This window comes from Folsomia candida, unplaced genomic scaffold (genome assembly GCF_002217175.1).
Source record: "Folsomia candida strain VU population unplaced genomic scaffold, ASM221717v1 Fcan01_Sc003, whole genome shotgun sequence".
Classification (NCBI taxonomy): Eukaryota; Metazoa; Arthropoda; class Collembola; order Entomobryomorpha; family Isotomidae; genus Folsomia; species Folsomia candida.
This window is the reverse complement of record NW_019091195.1, coordinates 1603754-1624326: the sequence shown is the minus strand read 5'-3', so window position 1 is coordinate 1624326 and position 20573 is coordinate 1603754. Positions and strand designations below refer to the sequence as shown.

General features: G+C 37.9%; 4 protein-coding genes across 7 annotated transcripts; 3 read left to right on the top strand and 1 right to left on the bottom strand.

Annotated features, from left to right (window-relative positions):
• The first annotated feature begins 144 nt into the window (after window positions 1-144).
• On the top strand, window positions 145-1729 carry LOC110847510 (solute carrier family 35 member G1). Its single transcript, XM_022094459.2, has 4 exons — window positions 145-660; window positions 737-985; window positions 1061-1416; window positions 1500-1729. The coding sequence occupies exons 1-4, from the start codon at window positions 244-246 to the stop codon at window positions 1621-1623; spliced, it is 1146 nt and encodes a 381-aa protein (XP_021950151.1). The 5' UTR covers window positions 145-243; the 3' UTR covers window positions 1624-1729.
• A 776-nt stretch (window positions 1730-2505) lies between these two features.
• On the top strand, window positions 2506-4509 carry LOC110847802 (glycine-rich cell wall structural protein 1.0). 2 transcript variants are annotated; one of them, XM_022094806.2, is made up of 5 exons: window positions 2506-2957; window positions 3027-3059; window positions 3445-3804; window positions 3863-4327; window positions 4389-4509. In XM_022094806.2, exons 1-5 carry the CDS (start codon window positions 2912-2914, stop codon window positions 4397-4399), a joined length of 915 nt encoding a protein of 304 aa, XP_021950498.1. In that variant the 5' UTR covers window positions 2506-2911; the 3' UTR covers window positions 4400-4509. The 2 variants fall into 2 exon arrangements, 1 of the variants encoding a protein (XP_021950498.1); XR_004834450.1 differs by lacking the exons at window positions 3445-3804; window positions 3863-4327; window positions 4389-4509 and adding an exon at window positions 3128-3241 and having other exon boundaries at window positions 2864-2957.
• A 6120-nt stretch (window positions 4510-10629) lies between these two features.
• On the top strand, window positions 10630-12581 carry LOC110845670 (dentin sialophosphoprotein). Its single transcript, XM_035850106.1, has 6 exons — window positions 10630-10770; window positions 10863-10952; window positions 11087-11308; window positions 11378-11455; window positions 11539-11619; window positions 11681-12581. Exons 1-6 carry the CDS (start codon window positions 10710-10712, stop codon window positions 12349-12351), a joined length of 1203 nt encoding a protein of 400 aa, XP_035705999.1. The 5' UTR covers window positions 10630-10709; the 3' UTR covers window positions 12352-12581.
• A 1990-nt stretch (window positions 12582-14571) lies between these two features.
• On the bottom strand, window positions 14572-18573 carry LOC110845669 (ABC transporter G family member 20). Of its 3 annotated transcripts, none has more exons than XM_022092126.2 (18): window positions 18076-18555; window positions 17968-17997; window positions 17777-17894; window positions 17515-17669; window positions 17424-17442; window positions 17280-17331; window positions 17174-17210; window positions 16992-17085; window positions 16661-16922; window positions 16519-16597; window positions 16343-16428; window positions 16134-16240; window positions 15862-16039; window positions 15633-15775; window positions 15472-15551; window positions 15142-15401; window positions 14988-15074; window positions 14572-14916 (listed from the first exon to the last, which is right to left on the bottom strand). In XM_022092126.2, exons 1-18 carry the CDS (start codon window positions 18201-18203, stop codon window positions 14699-14701), a joined length of 2133 nt encoding a protein of 710 aa, XP_021947818.2. In that variant the 5' UTR covers window positions 18204-18555; the 3' UTR covers window positions 14572-14698. The 3 variants fall into 3 exon arrangements, with proteins under 3 accessions (XP_021947818.2, XP_035706144.1, XP_035706145.1); XM_035850251.1 differs by having other exon boundaries at window positions 17975-17997; window positions 18076-18554; XM_035850252.1 differs by lacking the exons at window positions 14572-14916; window positions 14988-15074; window positions 15633-15775 and having other exon boundaries at window positions 15202-15401; window positions 15895-16039; window positions 18076-18573.
• Window positions 18574-20573: the final 2000 nt, after the last annotated feature.

Genomic DNA, 20573 nt, shown 5'->3' with positions numbered 1-20573 from the left:
TTATAGCATCTGTATGTATATGCACGTTTTGATTGACTGATTTTGTATGTTTATTCATGTGTTTATGCATGTGTTCCATTACTTTCAAGCTCAATTATCCGAGTTCAAGATATGTTATTCACTTAGGTTTTGATAAACATTCGAACAAACAAACACAAATTCAAACAAACACACACATTTGAGCTGAAAAAAAATTTAAGCCAAGTAGTATCAATACATAAGTGTTCTAATTCGTACGATATCATGATGTCTTCCTTACTTGAAGACCAGAAAAATACCAGCATCGCTCCCGTCGATGATGAAGAGGTCGTCGTGATCACTGAAAAATCTGAATTTCTCCCCAGCTCAGATATTCCGTCAACGACGGCGACGACAGAAACCAAGACTAAAAATAAAGAAACGACCAGTTGGACGAAGAGTCGCTACGCCGGCATTATTCTTGCCGTCTTGTCTGGTCTTTTGTTTACCTCGACCGGAATTATTGTCAAATATTTGAAAGGGTACCATGTATTAAACGTGGGACTCTTCAGGTTTGTCGGTATGTTCGTACCAGCAATACCACTCGTTCTCAGAGCATGCCTGGATAAAAGGAACAACATATTTGAACCAATTTGGCCACCAACTGACCGGAAAAGATTGGGCATGATGATGTTGCTTTTCGTAAGTATTTATGTATTGCAATTAATGGAAAGTTCATGCATTAATTGGAATAAACGTCAACTTCTTATTTACTCAGGGCAGGTCAATTTGCGGATTTGCATCAATAATGGGTTATTTTCTTTCCGTGCAATACATCCCAGTTGCAGATGTTAGCGTCATCGGATCAATGTCGATGGTTACGGTGGCACTATTAGCACATATCACGCTTGGCGAGAGATGTGGTTTGGTCCCAATGTTGTGTGCCATTCTGACGCTGAGTGGAATTGTGTGCATTGCCAAACCACCAATTATCACGGGAAAAGAGGAATATGATATGGACACATTGGTACATACATGAAACCATTAAATAGCAGCGAATGTACGAATGGCATTGCACAATTGCTTTGTAATTAATTATTAGATTGGAACTGGACTAGCCCTTGGTCGGATGGTCTTTGCCACGGTTGCGATTGTTTTCGTGCGAGGATTGCGAACCGTTAATGGGCCTTTGGTAGTATTATCTGTCGGATTTCTCCAATTAGTCCAAAATGTTGTAGCAGTATTGATTTTGGACGTGTTTGCCTTGCCTAGTGACACCTTGACCTGGGTGCTGGCGGTCGGTGTGGGTGCACTTTCCTTCGCGTCACAAATGACATTGACATTGGCTCTAAAGTGTGAAGATGCAGGACCATTCTCCATTGTCAGGACGGCATCGGATACCTTGACTGCTTTTATCCTTCAGTTTCTCATATTTGATTTGGTACCAGATTTGTTCAGGTGAGAACACCATAGTTGAAACAATGAGTTATGTATGTACCTATTTATATCACTTCTTGCAACAATTGAACAATATATTCCAGTATCGTTGGTGCTGTAATAATTTCTCTCGCCGTTGGTCTAACCGTGCTTCGTAAATGGGTTAGTTCACTTCCGGAAGATGGTCAACGTAAATCTCGAAAAATTGCTTCGTTGCTACTGAAGTAAGCAGATGCATTTACAGCGTAATTAGACGAAACTGATATTTTTAAGTATGTGAAAAAATGCAAATAGCTATTTATAATAAACACTCTCAGGAATAAAAGTATTGTTCTAAAAAAATTCGCTCCAGCATCTTCAAAAAACTACGTTAATGTGCATTTAAACAATTTCATATACCTAAATTTATATAGTCTCACTTCATGGCCTAGCTTGCATAAATTTAATTTCGGAATTTTACGATGCAGTCCACTCGACATATGTACACAGTAAGATATTTTGCGTCTTCGAAGCACATTCTGTGTAGAGGGAATAAGTTCTATGTAATAATAATAAGTGTTGTAATTACCCAGTCATAACAAATTTTCTTTGTCTTTGTAATCGCCAGAAGTGACCTTGCTATGGTATCCTGCCATCGATTCAATTTACGACGTTAACACATGTTGTGTGTGTGAAATAAGTATTTTTTGGCAAATGAATCACATGTCTGTCAATTGTTGTAATCTATAATTCCAATTTTCACTCTGTCAGTTTAATTTCCTTCCAATTTACATATTTGTATTTAATATGCATACATCGTTTCTAAAGTTTGTTCTGCATGTTGTTCCGTTTGCGTTAACAACTTTAAAATTATACCTACTTTATTTTCAAATGTGGAAAATGTTTAAACCCATCACTAACCAGAATTAGGTTTGCATTTCCACAGTTTTCTTCATTAATTAATTTTGGGACATTTCATGTCATTGCATTCACCCTCAGACGTCCTGCGCAATATCTTCACAAAATATTGATTTGTATACACATGTAATTATTACGAATGAGACAGTTGATTTCATACTAAAAACAAAAACTTTAATACGTATCACCGAAGGACGATTTTATTCAATCAAAATATATTTTTTAATTGGCAAAGCTTCCTTATGCAAGGAAGGAATAGCGTCATATTTTTCAAATGCCCTCCATTTGGCGATGAAAACAATCGGATTTTATGGCAATAAAATCAAGTGTTACATAGGCATGCCAGTTATATTTTACCGTTGCGTGACGTATGGATAAGTTTTCGTAACCAAATACAATCGAAAACCATTTCACAACCCTTCAAATTTCTATTAACAATTGAAAATGGAGAAAAAATAGGTTCATTGTTTTCCACTTTATCCATCACGTTTACTTTCTACTCGAAACTTTGACGGCTTTGGTAATAAAGTTGTGGAGGCTATAAAACCCAGAGCACTGGATAAAAGCGTCACCCACTCCCGTTTCTCGGTTTCTTCGCTAAAGTCAAACAACTGACAAGATGAAATCGTACATTTTAGTTCTCGCGTCCGTTTGCTACGTTCATGGTAAGTCGGATTTTTTTAGCATTTTAGCCTGTTCGAGATATCTACATATTTAGTTTTTCGACTGCACAGGTGCTCCACAACTATTGAATGGCTTGGCTGGAGGTGAGACAAGACTTTACATGAAAATGAACTTGGACAAACTTACTAATTTTGTAAAATTAATTAATTAGGTGGCGTATTAAATGGTGCAAATGTGAATGCATTGGGAAATGCACAACAAAGTTCAGCAATATCTGGAGCAATGGGCGGCGGCGGTGGCGGTGGTGGTGGGTATGGCGCCGGAGGTTATAGCGGTGGGGGCGGTGGAGGTATAGTTTTGCTTAAACTAAAAACCAAAGTGGCAAAAATATGAAGAAATGTTGCTAATTATTTCCAAAAATGATAGGTGGTGGAGCTTTGAATGGCTTGGCTGGAGGTGAGAAATGACTTTATGTACCTACTTGATAGTTAACTTGGGCAAATTTACTAATTCTGAGACCTTGTCTAGGTGGCGTATTAAATGGTGCAAATATAAACGCACTGGGCAATGCACAGCAGAGTTCAGCAGTAGCTGGAGCAATGGGTGGAGGAGGTGGTGGTGGTTATGGCCCCCCACCGGGATCCGGATATGGTGGAGGCGCTGGAGGAGGCGGAGGTGGTGGTGGTCTTCTGAATGGTTTGGCCGGCGGTGGAATCGCAAATGGCGCAAACATAAACGTACTCGGAGACGCACAACAGAGTTCAGCAGCAGCAGGAGCAATTGGAGGCGGCGGTGGGTACGGCCCCCCACCGGGATCCGGGTACGGGGGACCTGGTTACGGAGGAGGTGCTGGTGGTGGTGGTGGAGCTTTGAATGGTTTAGCTGGAGGTAAGGAATAGAAGGCTTTGGGGAAAGAATGACCTTGCTAATTTTGGGGACTTTTCAGGCGGTGTATTGAATGGCGCAAACGTAAATGCACTGGGAAATGCACAACAAAGTTCGGCGGCTGCTGCAGCTGCGGGTGGTGCAATGGGAGGAGGTTATGGTGGCGGTTATAGTGGTGGCGCCATGGGCGGAGCTGGAGCAGCCTCCGCTGCATCCGCCGCTGCTGCAGGATCTTCAGGAATGATGGGAGGAAGCGCTGGTGCTGCTGGTGCTGCGGCTGCTGCGGGAGGAATGGGAGGAGCTGGATTTGCTGCTCCGTATTACGGTGGGGGTGGTTATGGTCCACCGGGTCCCCCGGGTCCACCGGGATATGGTGGGTTTGGAGGAAGATGGGGTGGTTATGGACGTCCGCAACCTTGGGGGATGGGAGGCTGGGGTGGCGGTTGGGGTGCTCCTTGGGGAGGAATGGGTGGTGGATGGGGCGGCATGCCATGGGGAGGTTATGGATACCCAGGATGGGGATATGGTCAGTTACTGGTAGTTAAATTATTTTTAGGACGTTAACATCACTAATTTTGTTCCTTTAGGTGGTTTCTGAGCAGCAGTCTTCTGAAAGTCCTCCAAACTGTCAAAATTCCCATCATTTCTCAAATACAAATCAATTACAAACGAATTTAATTGATTAATAAATTGATTACCAATCAGTAATAGTGTATTACTCATTACTTCGATTGTAGCTCAATTGTCTACACCTTTGTGGTTCATTCAAATTTTTGCATTGCTCATTGATATTTGGCTGACCTGGTTCAATTGATATGTCTTCGTCAGCTAATTGTCAATTGAAAAACATTGATTGCGGAAATATTAACATTGAATGGAAAATCTTGTCGGGTAAATAGTAAATACCTAAACTTATCAGTCCCATTACTTTCATTCATAAAATAGGAATGCATACACACTTAAAGGTAGATTAGCATAAGTTTTTTGACCCTCAAGTATTTGTACATGCATACGCATGCATATATTTACTGGTATGAGTCAACACACCAGTGCCTGATAAGTTCAATTGTTTAGCATTATTTAGGTACATTTATAGTGACCGTCGCCAAAAAAAGTTGCACTTATGATAATGTGGTTTATTTCAAGGAGAAAGGGTTTTCAAGTTCTAACACTTCTAGCCACATTGGGCGTTATTGGGTCAGGTGGGTAGCTACAGTAAATACGTATGTACAAGATTCCATTTTATTTTATTGACTTCACTTGTCATGATACTCATTAGCACACGGTAGATCATATCGTAGTCCTGGGGATGACACTGCAAGGCGTCAGTCACGTTCTGCAGAAGAACCTGGCGATTCTGTAGAGAAGAATTTGTTAGAAAGCGGTGAAGGAGAAGGTATGCATGAGATATAACATAGCGTAGACAAAGGTTAAAAATTCATTCAGGATCAAATTTTAAGAATAATAAACTTATCAGAGTCCTTCTTCGATGGCGAAGAACATGAAACTGAAAGCGCAGAAGCCAACTATGGCAATATTGAAGATGACTACAGCAATTATGATGGGGATTCGCTACTTTCTGATGAAGATATTTCTACCTTCGGTAATTTATTAAAACCCCTTGTTTTTACACTGCAAAACGTGAAGGATGTGGTTTTTTTGGAAATATTTACGGGGTTGTTTAAAACCGTAGACAAGGGAGAAAGCGCTGCTGGTGATTCCGACTCTACAAAGAATAGTGGCGACAGTAAAGTAACGGCACCAGGAACTGAAGGCGACAACGACTTTACAGCTGAAGAAGCAGTCATGGAAAAAGCAACAATATCTGCAGAAGGAGCACCGGCAGAAGAAAAAGTTACAGAAAACCCTGCTGCAGAATAGAACAAGATCTCAGCAACAAGATTGCATAATCTATCTGTGCAAGTTCTACTCAAGTTAATTTTGATCTTGGAATTAACTAAAAGTCAAGATTACAGATACAGGATGTCCGCAGATTATATGAACACTAGATTTACACGGGTAACATGCGAACGGATGATCCAATTGGCGCCAAATTTGGCACACATTAACTTCAAGGTCATGACAACAGCTGTGCAAAGTTTCAAATTTGTATCTTCAAAGGTGGCCCCAAAAAGCGACCCCAAAGTGGGGGAACCGTAACAGCGGTTTCCGAAGCTAATTTGGCCGCGGAAAGTGCCCAAACGATTATCCAAAAATCTGAAACCCATCTTATCGTGTCCCCCATATATCCCTTCATCAATTTTGCAAGAAAACGATGATGATTAGCTAAATCCGACCAATGTATATCTAAAAATGAACACCCCTCAAAACGACGAATTCTCCCACCCTCAAGAAAAATGACCGCCTCCCTCTCAATGAGAAGCATCCGACCAAAAAAACGTCACAAAACAATCCCAGATGCCTATTGAACACGTTAATCGTGTTATAAATCACAACTTTGAAAAAGCAGTCCTTAGGAAGGCGAAATTCGGAACACTAAAATCATCCAATGTTGTAAACAAAAAATTAACAGTCCGAGGCTGTTTGAAGGTCATGTTGGGAGTAAAAATTCCGAATTTGTCGTCACGTTGGAGGGGGCACTCTGCTACCTTCAAAACTATAACAGGATAAAAATGATTCGCTTCAGAAACGACCAGAAGCAGGTTTCAAACTATGGGTCTGAAAAGAAGGAAAAGCTGTCTGACGGATTTCTGGTGGTTGGTGCAATGACGAGCCGTGGAGTGCTAGAATTGATACCTGTTGGGTCTAATGCAAAAATTAACTCGAAGCACTTTATGAGGCATTCCACTGGATGTGTACAACTTTCCCTGATTCCATTTTTCAGAGAGAGACAGAGATTCAGGCTGATTCTCGCAGGTGTCACTACCCGCTCGCAGAAGGGGCGTATGAAACTCACCAGTCTTTGTCTCTCTCTGACAAACATTTTATGGTGAACATTTTCTTACCAACGAGCATCTCATTTAATGTAATATGTAATGCATTCATGTGCTTAATGTGCTTAATGTGCTTATCTGAAAAATTGATAAGTACACTGATAAGCACTGTAGCGTTAATTTTCGAGCGCATAGTATCATTATAAATTCCGAAACGCGTAAGTTTTAAATTTGGGGCGGTTTGGACAGACTAAATTTGCTTATCTTAAAAATTGATAAGTACACTGATAAGCACTGTAGCGTTAATTTTCGAGCGCATAGTATCATTATAAATTCCGAAACGCGTAAGTTTTAAATTTGGGGCGGTTTGGACAGACTAAATTTGCTTATCTTAAAAATTGATAAGTACACTGATAAGCACTGTAGCGTTAATTCTCGAGTGCATAGTATCATTATAAATTCAGAAACGCTTAAGTTTTAAATTTGGGGCGGTTTGGACAGACTAAATTTGCTTATCTTAGAAATTGATAAGTGCACTGATAAGCACTGTAGCGTAAAAATTTGAGTGCACATTATCATTATATATTCAGAAAAGCTTAAGTTTTAAATTTTTTGGCTATTTATTATATACATGTCATTATTGCATAAGCTGCCTTGCTACGGCTCTTGCCTTATGAAGCGCCTCCCCCAGAAACTTTGACCCCAAAAAACTCATGGTAGCGGCCATTTTTAGTCGGACAACCAAGGCTGAAAATGTAGCTCTTCTCATGAAGAAAAATCTGGCATCAGGTTGTCAGACTAAAAATGGCCGCTACCATGATTTTTTTAACGATTTATGTGTATGTGAAAAAACCGCCAATTTTCGAATTTTGAAACTCTTGATGCATCAAAATGTTCGTATTCAAGGGGGAAGTCAAATGTCAAATGCAACTTGGGGTCTAAATCTTTTTGTACCGAGTGTACATTTATTTTCTCACTTTTCCCAATTTTCTTCCGCAATTTTTGAAGGGGGTGTGGTTGCATATAAATTAATAATAGCTACGTTATATTGATCCTTTCACCAAAATATAAGGTTCCAATTTTTTATGCGAAATTCGGTGACATCGAGGCGAAAAGGGGTTGTACAGTACACTCGGCCTTCCTCTTATGGAGAGTGCTTTACATACGCTTTTGGAGGTCAAAATTCGAACGAAGCAATTTGAGGAGCTTTACAAAGTTTGCATCCATAACGATACGGCATCTTCACATACTGCTTGGTCAATTCAGCATTACGCCCAAGATTTATAATAAAGAACCGGAATGACCTCGACATCTTATTTCGAGGTCCATATGCAGTAATCTGACACGGGTCAGATGGATTTTTTCGGGTTTGGATGCCTGAAACAAAGCATTTTCAAGAGGAAGTCATGAACTTTGGTTGGGCTTTGGAAAGTTGTAAATCATGAATGGGATCTTGTCTCCCCTGAAACGTGTCAAAATGTGTTTGGAGGTTGGAAACCAAGACTCAGACTTGTTGCTAGGAAAAATGGAGAACACATTGAGATCGCTAAAGTAATTCACAGTCATCGTGTTCAGAAGTTATAAGGTAATTCATACTGTTCATATAAACTGCGGACACCCTCTGTAGTTTCATCATGTGATGAACTTATGTTTGGATTTATTGACTATTTACTTTAATATGCAATTATTTATGCAAGTACATATTTACATAATATTTGTACATATTATGTACAAATATACATATGCATGAATGTGTATGCCAATCTCATATATTTATTATTTATTTGAAATTTCCTATTGTCTGCTTTGACGTGGTTGGAGCAATTGCCGAATGCATTAAAGAACAATTTTTATTGAAGATGACAATGATCCTTAAGGCATATGCATTCTGAAATACAATGAATTTTTGTAGGTATTTAATTAATAGTGTAGGAACTAGTAGGAAGTGACCTGTTGACCTAGTGCAACGTCATGTATCGCCTTTTGATGAGCATATGCAGGTATTCAAAGAAATGCATTATCGTGTTGGGGATAATAAAGTTAAGTGTTTTTGAATTGACTTGGTTTAGCAGCAAAGTACTGATACAATAGTACGCACAATGTGGTTGGTTAATCAAGCTTCAAGGTCAAGGCGTCATCTATTCGCGTTACTACTTACACTTGTGCTTAGTGTGACAATAGGTACAAATTTAAATAGAATATGAGACAAGCCATCTATTTACGTAATTTTTAGTGTTTATGGCTTCCTTCAATCCTCTATTAATTGATTAAAGTCGTGTGAAACGGTTTAGGAAGACTATTTTTAAACTTTACAATAACAAAATACATGATAATTTATATGATTAGCAATTTTCCTCATTTAACTCGTTGTTTTTAATACTTTTCTCTCATTTCCAGCTTTTTCTAATAATATTGATTTTGTGTAGATGCTTATCCATACTTAAGCAGCTCTAACAATTTACTTCAAAATGGAGCAACAAACGCTCAATGGGAGCACAGATCAAGCCGATATTCTAAAGGACTCCAAGAATTGGGTGATGCCCAAGAAGAACTAGAAAATAATGGTATCGATGAAGAACAACAACTTGAGAAAGTTGTGTCAAGCGAAGAGTCGCCATTATCGCTGAAAGCGGAAGAGTCAACTCGGGTGCCACTTGAGGAAGAAAATGAACTCATCCCAGATGAAGAATCTCAGCCTTCATCACCGGAAGAAGAGGTTCAGCTTTCACGGCCAGAAGACGAACAAGGCGGTCAACTCTCACTAACAGAAGAAGAAACTCAACTTTCACCACTAGACGATGACGAATGGGAAGCAGAACTTCCTTCACAGGAGGAACAAAGACGACCTCCCCCACATGCCTCGTATAGATCGAAGTATAAATCCGGAAGTTGGAAGGGTGGCAGTTCCAGCTATGAGGATTATGGTTATCACGATTATGATGACTATTATTATGATGACGATGACGACTATTATGGTTATCATGGTAGAGGTAAATAGATATTTAGTATGCACACACGTATTTCACTACATTTTGTCATATTTTCTTGTCTACGTATGTACCCTTAAAATCTTAACCTTTCACAGGTCGGAACGGTCGAGGGTTCTTTAGTAGTTTATATGGTATGCCAATTTAATACCACGTTGCCTACTTTTTTATTAAACACAGCATCGTTAAAGTTGCAATTCATACTTTAGAATCTGCATCAAACATGGCATCCAAAGCAGTTGGAGCTGTTAAATCTCTTTTTGGTGAGTTAAACTTTGTCAATATTGCATTTCTTCAACTCGTTAACTATTGTTCTGAAATTGGTGAATATTTACAGGTGTTGGTGCTTCTAGCGATAGCGGCAGTGATGACTCGTCAACTACAACGCCAACGACTGAAAGCACAGACGATGCTGATACGGCAACTACTGAAAGTACCGATGGTGAGTCAACCACGAGTGGTGATAGTGCCGGATGCACATGGTTGTGTAATTCTGATGATTCTGAAACAACAGAAAAAGATAATGAAGAAACTACCGAAGCCAATACAGAAGTCGAAGTCACATCCGAAGCTGCTGGTGAGGATGATGGGACGACAGAGTCACCAGATTCGACCACAGAAGCCACAGAAGAAGACACAACTACAGAAGCACCTACAAAATAAAGTTAAATATTTATTTACTTATTTTGATTAAAACATCCTCTCGAAATATATAACAATGAGCTTAATATCAAAATTGCTAGTTAATTTTTATTTCACTGATGAACGGGAATAATCAAGAGTTTAAATATGTATGTACCTATTCATAATACAAGATTACCCAAATATTTACAATCTGTAGTGGACAATAGCAATTCAAAACTTTGGCTCTGTTTGTTAATTACGAATTATACACATATCTTTACATATACAAATGGGTACAGCAGCGTGCATTTATTTACTCTGCAACGCCTTACTGATTGTATGTATTTTTAAAAAATACAGTTGCATTCATTGCTAAATGAGAGCAACATACCAGTAACAAGACATGTGGATATCATGGCAGTGGTTTTGCATCCTTGTAGGTGCATGGATCCTCGTCGTCTCAGGTTACCTATGCTTTTGACACTTGCATAATTACTTTTTCTAAATATTTTTCATGAGTGCTAAAATGAACCACACAGAATACTTGTTTGAATAGACGCAGTACCGTACAGGACACGTCAAGATTTAGAGATCCCTTCCGAGGAGTTAAAGAGTGAAAGCATTGAGAATCAAGGAGGAAAAAATGGTACGCGATATTTTACTGAAATCTTGCTATTATTGATTATAGTCTCAAAAGCGACCTAAAATCTTACATACAATAGAATTTTGGTCAACAAAACTTAATTTGTAATTATTTCCTTTAAATTCATGAACGACAAGACAACTCTAATTCGCAAGAGTCTGAGGAAGCGAAAACGAGAAAACAAAAGGACGAAACCATTGATATTTCAGAAGAAGATGTAGATAACAATTACGTCGATTTTATTGGGAATATTTTGTCTAGTGAAAAATACCTTACGTCATTAGAAGACAACCAAGACTACTACGTGGCTGGGCCAATTAAAAACGATATTGTTTACGACGATGACACAGCATCTGCTGGTAACCCGGTTTGAATTTGTTTATTGTTTATAAAATAATGCGTGTGAATTGACATCATCAGTTTCACAGAAAAACAAGCAGCAGAAATACCGGACGACAGTAACAATGACGAAAATAACAATCAACGGCAAGACAAATTTGGAAAACGTGAGATTAATAATCAATAAAGTTCCAGAAAATACGTGGAATCTTGATTTTATTATTATACATTGTTACATGGTTTACTTTAGAAATAAAAGGCCGTGGATTTTTTGGGGATATGTTCACGTCGGTAAAGAATGCAGCCAAATCTGCCCTGTCCTTTTTCACTGGTAAATAAGTACTCCAGTAAGATTATTGATTTTATGTAAAATTTCCAAATGGTCAATTCAGGGGGGAGCAGTGGTCCTGCGGAGCCTCTACCGGAAGAGACAAATTCGTCACAGTATAATACCTCGGGACCACTGTTTTTTACTGGGAGCCAGCTTATGAAAATGCGTAAAGACAAGAGACCAATCTGGGAACGGTTGAAGGATGGCCCGGTATCTGGTGTGACCGTTAATGGCCAAACATTTACATTCACACGTGGTTCAGACTACGTTCCTCCGAAAGAACAGAGTTATTTTGGTGGAACCTATCGCTATTCTTCTGGGGTGTCCAACGGGTTTGGAATGCCGCTGGCTCGAGTAGATGACGACACACCCACCACGGTGTCTACATCAGAAGATGGTTCAAACGGCACAAGTACTGATGCAAACAATGACGATGACTCGTCAACCACAGCACCAACAACTGAAAGCACAGACGATGCTGATACGGCAACTACAGAAAGTTCCGATGACGAGTCAACCACGAGTGGTGATAGTGCCGGATGCACATGGTTGTGTAACTCTGAAGATTCTGGAACAACAGAAAAGGCTAATGAAGAAACTACTGAAACCAATACAGAAGTTGAAGTCACATCCGAAGCTGCTGGTGGAGAAGATGGGACGACAGAGTCACCAGATTCGACCACAGAAGCCTCTCCAGAAGAGGACACGACTACAGAAGCACCTATAGAATAAATCCAAGTTTTATGTATTTATGTATAAATTAATTTAACCTTCCGCTCAAAATACATGAACGCTGAGCTTACAAATTTCTGCTTCGTTTGTAAATATTTCACGAAGAACGCGAATAATAAAGATTTATACTACAAACTACATACATTTATCCGACAATAGCAGACAATAGCATTAGATACCGATATATGACCCACTAACTTTGACTTTGTATTTGTTACTTGCCAATTATACTTTTTTTCTAATTTCAAGCTCTGTATTGTGAATCACTGTTGTTTAGTATATCGCAGAGTTTCTGTGATAAGAATCGCCAAGCATAAAACGTAAAACGGTGCAAAACCGTGCTACCAATTTAATTCTTAACTTTGTGAAATTAAATTAAATTAAGAAACCCCATGCAAAACTAAAGTCGATTTTTACAATTATTCACATAATATGTACATGTGTATAAGTACATATATCTCTATGCATGTATAACTGCATATATTCACTCCGGACCGTGCAACGCTTTATTGATTGTATTCCAGTGTCACTGATTATAAAATTAATGAAGACAATATAAAAGCAACAAGACATGTCGTGGATATGGCAGTGCTTTTGCATCCTCGTAGGTGCATGGATCTTCTTTATCACTGGTATCTAAAACATAAAAAATATTTTACACAAATATTTTTCAGAAGGGCGGACATGACCCACCCGTAATATTTGTCTGAATAGATGCAGTCCCGTACAGAAATGATTTTTGGACCCCCTCCGAGACGTATAGTGCTGAGGACGTAAATAGTGAAAGCAGTGAGAATACTGGCGTAAGAAATGGTATGCAGTACGAATATTTATTTCGTTACTAAACTCTTACCGTTTTAGATTATTGGTTGAACGAATCATCTTTGAAATTTAAACAGAATAAGTTGTTGACAATTCCAATTTTCCAATGCCTGAGGGAGCGGTAATGAGTAAACATGAATCTAAATACGAAACCATTTATATTTCAGAAGTAAGAAAGAAACAAGAAAAGGAAGAAGATCGAGATGAATATAATAATTACGTCGATTTTACGGGGAATATTTCCACTTATGAAAAATATCTTGGTCCATTAGGGGACAATCAAGATTACAGCGAGGCAGGACCAGTTGAAAGCGACCTTATCTACAACGATTACCCTGACGGTAATCCAGTTTCAAGTTATTTTAGGTATATACATATATGCGTGTGAATTGAAACCATATCGTTCGCTTTCTCAGGGCACCGTTTGTCTCCAAAGCAAGTGAACAATGACGAAAATAACGACCTCTCCTATCAACCACACGAAGATGGAGATGGAGAACGTGAGATTTATAAATCAAGTTCCATAAAAGTGTCCAATACAGAGTTGGTTGTTATCTATTTACTTCAGGGATGCAAGGCCGTGGATTTTTTGGGGATCTTTACACCTCAGTAAAAAATGCTGCCGCATCTGCATTGGCCTTTATCACTGGTAAAGTATACAGTAACCTTGCGTAATTAACTTTATGTACATACATATAATTTCCAAATGGTCAATTCATTAGGAAACAGCAGTCCATCCGATCCCGACGATGCAAACTCATCAGATTATAATAGCAGCACTACCTCGGGGCCACTGTTTCTTACTGGGAGCCAACTTATGAAAATGCGTAAAGACAAGCGACCAATCTGGGAACGGTTGAAGGATGGCCCGGTATCTGGCTTGACTGTTAATGGCCAGACATTTACGTTCACACGTGCGCAAGACTATGTCCCTCCGATACAACCGAGTTACTTGGGTGGGACCTTTGGCGTGGTCAACGGGTCTGGACTGACAAGAATAGATGAGACCACACCAGCATCAGAATATGTTCTACCCCCTCCACCAGTTAGTGATGAAGAAGCTGATTTATCCTGAGGCGAGGTCGTCCCCACAAAATAATGAAGCACATGCAAGATGAATTCAAATTTTTGTATTTATTTATTTTGATTTAGAGCTCCACTTGAAATATATTTATAAACACTGAGCTTGGCAATCGTTTTTGTTTCATGCACATTTTATTTTATTTTTATACTACGGTCAGTAATCCACCTTCAGGTTCGAGTACAGTACAGAGACGCGAATTCAGATGTTCTACCGTCACCAGAAATTGAATGAAAAATAAATTAGTGTGTATCATTGTACTCTATTTTTTTGAAAATTTTGGTAACATGCAAAATAAAGTACTCATTTAACAACAATTTGATCTACGGATTTGTATTTGACCAACTCCGAAATTAGTATACATTTATACGTATTTGAGTAAAAGATGTATGTATGTAAATTGTAAATATATAAAAATCTATACAAACTTTAAAAAATCTGCAATTAAAAGTTGCGAGTGTTATAGGCAACAATTGTAAGCAAGAAGGACGCCAGTATCCAGACTCCTTGAACAAAAAAGCAAGACCATGCTCCCGGATGACCCAGGGACCATCCTCTGAACATAATATTCTGCACGGCCGTAGTTGGAAGCTTGATGGGAAGAGAAAACACGTACCATCGCACCCACTTAGAAGTTATACCGGCCAAATCAGTGACACCTCCTAAAAATGAAGAAACTGCCGTTATGGTACATTACATAAATTACTCATGTATAAATGTGCAAATTGGGCACCTTGAGTGGTACTAGCAATCATATATAGCGACATAATACAAAATATCACTTCCAACTCCTGGGTGAAAACGGTACCCACAAGAAGTCCTGAAAATAAGATATCAACTTGTCCAGTCACTTATAGGCATCTTAAGTAAATCGAGTATTTTCATACCAAACGACAAACCAACCATGGCCTGGCCATAGACAATGACCACAGCATCCGCAACTGATCCAATAAATGGCGTTTTTAAAAAATGCAACACCAAAAAACTTCCAATCACTTGAGCAACGAAAAGGATGGTATATGTGGACCAGGCAGACATCATGAAATGGGGAAGACTCCCCCCACAGACAATTGTTCTAGAGAAGACGCCCCTCTTTTTATCCCACACCAACGTCACTCCAACAATTGCGGGTAGAATCATGATGAATCTTCGAAAGACACACAAAATAATTAGTAAAATTGCATCATAGTTTCCACATTTAGTTTGAGATCCCGTACGATGTGAGACATGTTGATACAGATTGATCTGCCCAAGTCGTTTCCACAACGTGAGATAACTTTCTCAGTTTTTCGTTTGTCTGCAGGCAATTATGGAAGAATACAATTATAGGAAAATATAATCATAATTATTTTAAGCTTTTAAGAAACGTCGTACACACTTTAAACGGGGTCAAACCAGTATTGGTGGTTATTGATAGACCATCAGCTCCCCCGTTTTCTAAAGTTTGATTAACTTTCTTTTTCACCAAGTTAAAAAACCCGTCGTATAGATCATTGACAAGAAACTCATTCCTCAAAAAATCTATATTAATTTATTTTAGTTATTTGACCCTTGTAAATCAACCCTCATGTTGGATGGTCTATATACAAATAGTCACTTGAGCTTACTCGAGTAATCGATATAAATGGGGATGGACGAACCAGCCAGAGTATCTCCATCAGCAAATTTCCCAAAAGCGACACGATCAACCGTATGGATTGAAAAATTTTTCGGAATTACTAAATAGCCGTGCGTTTTCCCCAATTTCAAACTAGCCAGAGCAGATTCTTCAGAGGCATATATTTCCTAAAAGCGTAAAGATATAATTTGACATGTAGAAAAAAAACTCGTATCGACAAATTATTGCCAAAAATTATTTGTATTTAATAATTTTCTATACCAGGTTTAGTCGATCACCTTGTTTCAACAAAGTTAGAAATTCACATCCAATCTTATGTTCATTCAAAGGAAGCATAAAGCAATTAGGCTGCTCTTCGTTTATCACCCCTGAGAAAGTTTAAAAATTAGAAAATTTGGATGAATATGGTGCATATAAGTACTTATATTTATGTACATGGGTGGATGTAGATATGCAAATTACACACTTACCTAAATTTGAAATTGGAGTTCCAATAAAAATTCCCCAAACGAAGAATACCTCACTAGCCGGCACAAGTATCATACAGGAAAGGATTCTGCAATATTTAACAAAAACACAACCTTTTCTGTGTTAAGATCTTCATATCACCTCACAAATTGCTACAAAATATATTATCTTTACTAACATTGGGCGTCGAATTAATGTTGTAAACTGTAGGATAAATAGTGCATAAACGATTTTCAAGTGACGCCTCAAGCTCCAGTCTATCGAATAGAATCACATATCTATATGCTGAATTTTCCTTATGACTATTATCTATTACTTACTATTCTTTTGAAAATTGTCTTGGCTGTTCGCTGGCTGGGTTATAACTTTGGATAATTGATGGTGATCTCCGCTATTTCTTCGCTTATAAGAAACACTCAGAATGTTCCCAGTTTCCTTGCAGAAACTTACTCCAGGTTTCTCATCTTCTTGGGCTCGGCACAATTGAAGAATGACATTGTCTAAAATATGCATTTCATACTGTTCCATCAGAGCTTGGGGATGTTCCTCGACCAAGAGCTTCCCATGCCGCATGACGCTGACCTGGTACAATTAAGTAGTATGTTTTCTACTAAAGAAAATAATTACTTGACTATTGAATGGTCAACTAACAAGGTCAGCTTGAGAAGCTTCCTGTGTGTAATGCGTTGAAACCACAACTGTAACCCCGTCATGTTTTACCAGCTTGTACAAAAAGTCCCAAATGCTATTTTTAACAAATTCGAAAAAAGCATGGTCATTTTTAGAAAAAATCAGATGAATTAATTAAGCTCATTAGCATAACTGCTTGTAACCTTTGTCTTAAAAGTGGACACACGCCAACAGTTGGTTCTGTAAATTCATCAGTAAGTTATATCTTAATCTCAATTAGTCAATTATAAGTTAACTCAAAATTATTACCATCTAAAATCATCAGTTTTGGTTTATGAAGCAAAGCGATAGCTAAACTAACCTAAATACAATAAAAATTATTATGTAGAAAATTTACTTTTACGTAATAGTATTATAATATATATGCAGTATTATAATATTGTTATAACTTACTCTCCGCATCTCTCCACCACTAATTTATATTTAAAGAAACTTAATTTTCCTCACGAACCCAAAGACTAAAAATTCATAACTTAGTGCTCACCTAAGATTTCCAATAACACTCAGCGGTTTAGGGAGCTGAAGAAGATTTACAAAAAATTCTATCCGTTCGTTAATTACTGAGGAATCTAGATCATGAAGTCGTCCAAAAAAGTGAAGCTCTTCTTCAATTGTAAGTTCTAAATGGAGCCCAGTCTCCTGCAAACCAGAATTGTAACTTATCATAAAAATTGCAATGGACATTTTATATAACAAAAGTACTACATAAATGCATACATACAAACATATTACGTAATGTACCTGACCTGTGGCATATAACCGATCAAGCTTTGGTCTGATTTGGTTGCATTGTGACCAAAAATATGGACGCTGCCAGAGTCCAGCTTTCGAAGACCCACAATGCTTGACAGCAGTGTAGTTTTTCTAGATTTTGTAAATGGACAAATCAATTTACACATATAGCAAGAGTGTCATAAAATTATATTTAGTAAATTACCCACAACCTGAAGATCCTAGTAAAGCATACCTGTAATTAATTTAAACATGTATTATTTCTAATTTCGATAATCGATGCATTTATCTAGTGATAATAATCAAGTCTCACGTGACTCCTGCAGGAACTGACATATTGATATTTTGCAAAACGACATTATTTCTTCCCAACCTTTTGACCCCATTGCTCACACAAACGGCGGGGGTGGGGGTTGCAAAAGTGGGAATAATAGATGACATTGTTAAAATTATAATTTTATCACAGCAGATCGTAGAAGCAATATTATCGTCTCAATTCTAGGATCCGAAGCACCATTAAATCAAGCACTTTTCAAACTATTTAAACACTTGAAGCGTTCACAACTGACTATGGGTAAATTTCCTCACTCAATCAAACTAATTTAGAAAATATGCTGGGTAACATTTTCGCCGACAGATCTTCACGAGGAAGCAAAGTAATACCCATTACGCCAAGGTCGAGTGTCAATTAGGTTTCATCCACGGTTTTATCGTGGGGGTGTAATTTACATACACTCTGGTACGACTTCACTTGCAACTGGTAAAGCGGCATAAAGTTGACTGGCTAAATAGACAAGATTATTTCCATTCCTGCATTATGTATGCAACATTAGAAGTTTTATATTGTTTTACACTTTTGCATTTTTAATAAACTGTGTCTAATGTGGTAACATTTATTCCAGACTAGCCAGTTTTACATTTTTAGCAAACAGGTTGTCAGCATATATTTTTTAAGTAAGGGCACATAAAGATTAAGATTCCATCAGAGATTTGTGCCTTCAAGTAGTTCGTCGTCGGCTATGAGATACATATGTACAGATATAGTTTTGTCATGTCCTCATGTAAATAATTTGTGCTGCGGAGAATCTGACCTACTGGGAGCACGCTTAATTTAAGCTTTCCTGACCACCCGGTAGCACCTCATAAAATATACGCCAAATTGTACCCAACGTTGTACGAATAATTATCCAGTCAGACGTTAGTTAATCTCGGTTGCTATAATCGTTATAATCATCAAATGAATTTCGGTACATCATTTCATAATGAGTATTTTATAGCGTCGAATAAAATAATGAGTAAACTATGTACATAAATACGAATATCTCGGGCAAGGGGTTTGCAAATAAAGCAATAAGCATGGAATCAACTGGCTTAGGAGGGGAGCTTGCGAGGTTGATAATAACAGATCTTGATGCCCTTTGGATATGTGGTAGGGTCCCATGAGTGAACTAAAACCCTGAAGTGGTTTGACTCCATGGCCCCATCTGCGCCCGCCACACCCACTCAAAAATGCCCAAAAAACGCTTTCACTCCAGTTTTCACTCATTCAAATCCACGCCAAAAATCCAATTTTACTCGGATTTTGAAATTTCTTTCACCATTACACTCCCAGATAGTTGCTTTCTTCAATCCAATATCAAACTCAATTTTGCTGATGACTATTTCGCAGGCATAATTTGCGTTGTTGATTACTACAACAATCCTCATTCCGAATTGCAATTTTTAAAAATACTAAAAATTTCGAAAAAATTGAGTTTGATATTGGATTGCAGAAAGCAACTATCTGGGAGTGTAATGGTGAAAGAAATTTCAAAATCCGAGTAAAATTGGATTTTTGGCGTGGATTTGAATGAGTGAAAACTGGAGTGAAAGCGTTTTTTGGACATTTTTGAGTGGGTGTGGCGGGCGCAAATGGGGCCATGGAGTCAAACCACTTCAGGGTTTTAGTTCACTCATGGGACCCTACCACATATCCAAAGGGCATCAAGATCTGTTATTATCAACCTCGCAAGCTCCCCTCCTTAGAGTTTACGAAGGAAAAAATATTTATTTACAAGGGACATTAAACTAAAGTTTATTATTTTATTATTTACTAAATTTCAAATATATTTGATTGAAGCACTAAAAACTTTCCGCTTTTCTATCATACATTATCTGCTAAATATCTTTATTGTTATAATTCATAAATAATCAGAGTCTTGGGATTAACGAAAGTGGGATTAATGATTAGGATTACGGATTGATTTTAAAAAATTTGGGATTGAGGATTTAGATTAGGGATTAAATTAACTCGGGATTAAAATTAATTCGGGATTAAATCTCTCAAGTCATTCAATGGGATTAGGGATTAGGATTAATTTAGTCCGATTTTAATCCCGGAATGGGATTAAAGTCGTGTTTATCGTCGATCACATTTATATCTAGTTAATGTTTCTGATGTCTTAATTAAATTGTTTTATAAGTCTTAACAGTGCGATTGAATTTGAATAACCTAATGACCATATAAATAATGACCTAAAGTGTGAGTTGTCGCTTAAGTGACTTAAGTCCAGTCTCCATTTGATTAACATTCAAGTGTGAATGAGTGGGCATTACCACTGGCCACTCTAGGTTATTATTATACGGCCACAAGAATATGAAGTGTACAGATGAGTGACATAAAATAAGTTTACTTAGTCATCAGTGAACTAAAATCAACTTTAACAGATGAAGTCTTATCAAATGTTTTAAATACATGAACTATTTGTTGGCATGCATTTAAAGCCTCTCCAATTAAATGGGAAGTACCCTCCAAATATTTTAAAAGTACCC

Excerpts from the sequence above, each read along its gene's own strand:
- LOC110845669 (XM_022092126.2), bottom strand. The coding sequence starts at position 18,203 with ATGTCATCTATTATTCCCACTTTTGCAACCCCCACCCCCGCCGTTTGT. Across the intron at positions 16,923-16,991 it reads AAGCTTCTCAAGCTGACCTT|GTCAGCGTCATGCGGCATGG; the intron begins GTTAGTTGACCA and ends TAATTGTACCAG. Across the intron at positions 16,429-16,518 it reads ACATTAATTCGACGCCCAAT|AATCCTTTCCTGTATGATAC; the intron begins GTTAGTAAAGAT and ends TAAATATTGCAG.
- LOC110847510 (XM_022094459.2), top strand. The coding sequence starts at position 244 with ATGATGTCTTCCTTACTTGAAGACCAGAAAAATACCAGCATCGCTCCC. Across the intron at positions 986-1,060 it reads AATATGATATGGACACATTG|ATTGGAACTGGACTAGCCCT; the intron begins GTACATACATGA and ends ATTAATTATTAG. Across the intron at positions 1,417-1,499 it reads TTGGTACCAGATTTGTTCAG|TATCGTTGGTGCTGTAATAA; the intron begins GTGAGAACACCA and ends AATATATTCCAG.
- LOC110847802 (XM_022094806.2), top strand. The coding sequence starts at position 2,912 with ATGAAATCGTACATTTTAGTTCTCGCGTCCGTTTGCTACGTTCATG. Across the intron at positions 3,060-3,444 it reads ATTGAATGGCTTGGCTGGAG|GTGGCGTATTAAATGGTGCA; the intron begins GTGAGACAAGAC and ends GACCTTGTCTAG. Across the intron at positions 3,805-3,862 it reads TTTGAATGGTTTAGCTGGAG|GCGGTGTATTGAATGGCGCA; the intron begins GTAAGGAATAGA and ends GGGACTTTTCAG.
- LOC110845670 (XM_035850106.1), top strand. The coding sequence starts at position 10,710 with ATGTGGATATCATGGCAGTGGTTTTGCATCCTTGTAGGTGCATGGATC. Across the intron at positions 10,771-10,862 it reads ATGGATCCTCGTCGTCTCAG|ACGCAGTACCGTACAGGACA; the intron begins GTTACCTATGCT and ends TTGTTTGAATAG. Across the intron at positions 10,953-11,086 it reads GAATCAAGGAGGAAAAAATG|ACAACTCTAATTCGCAAGAG; the intron begins GTACGCGATATT and ends ATGAACGACAAG.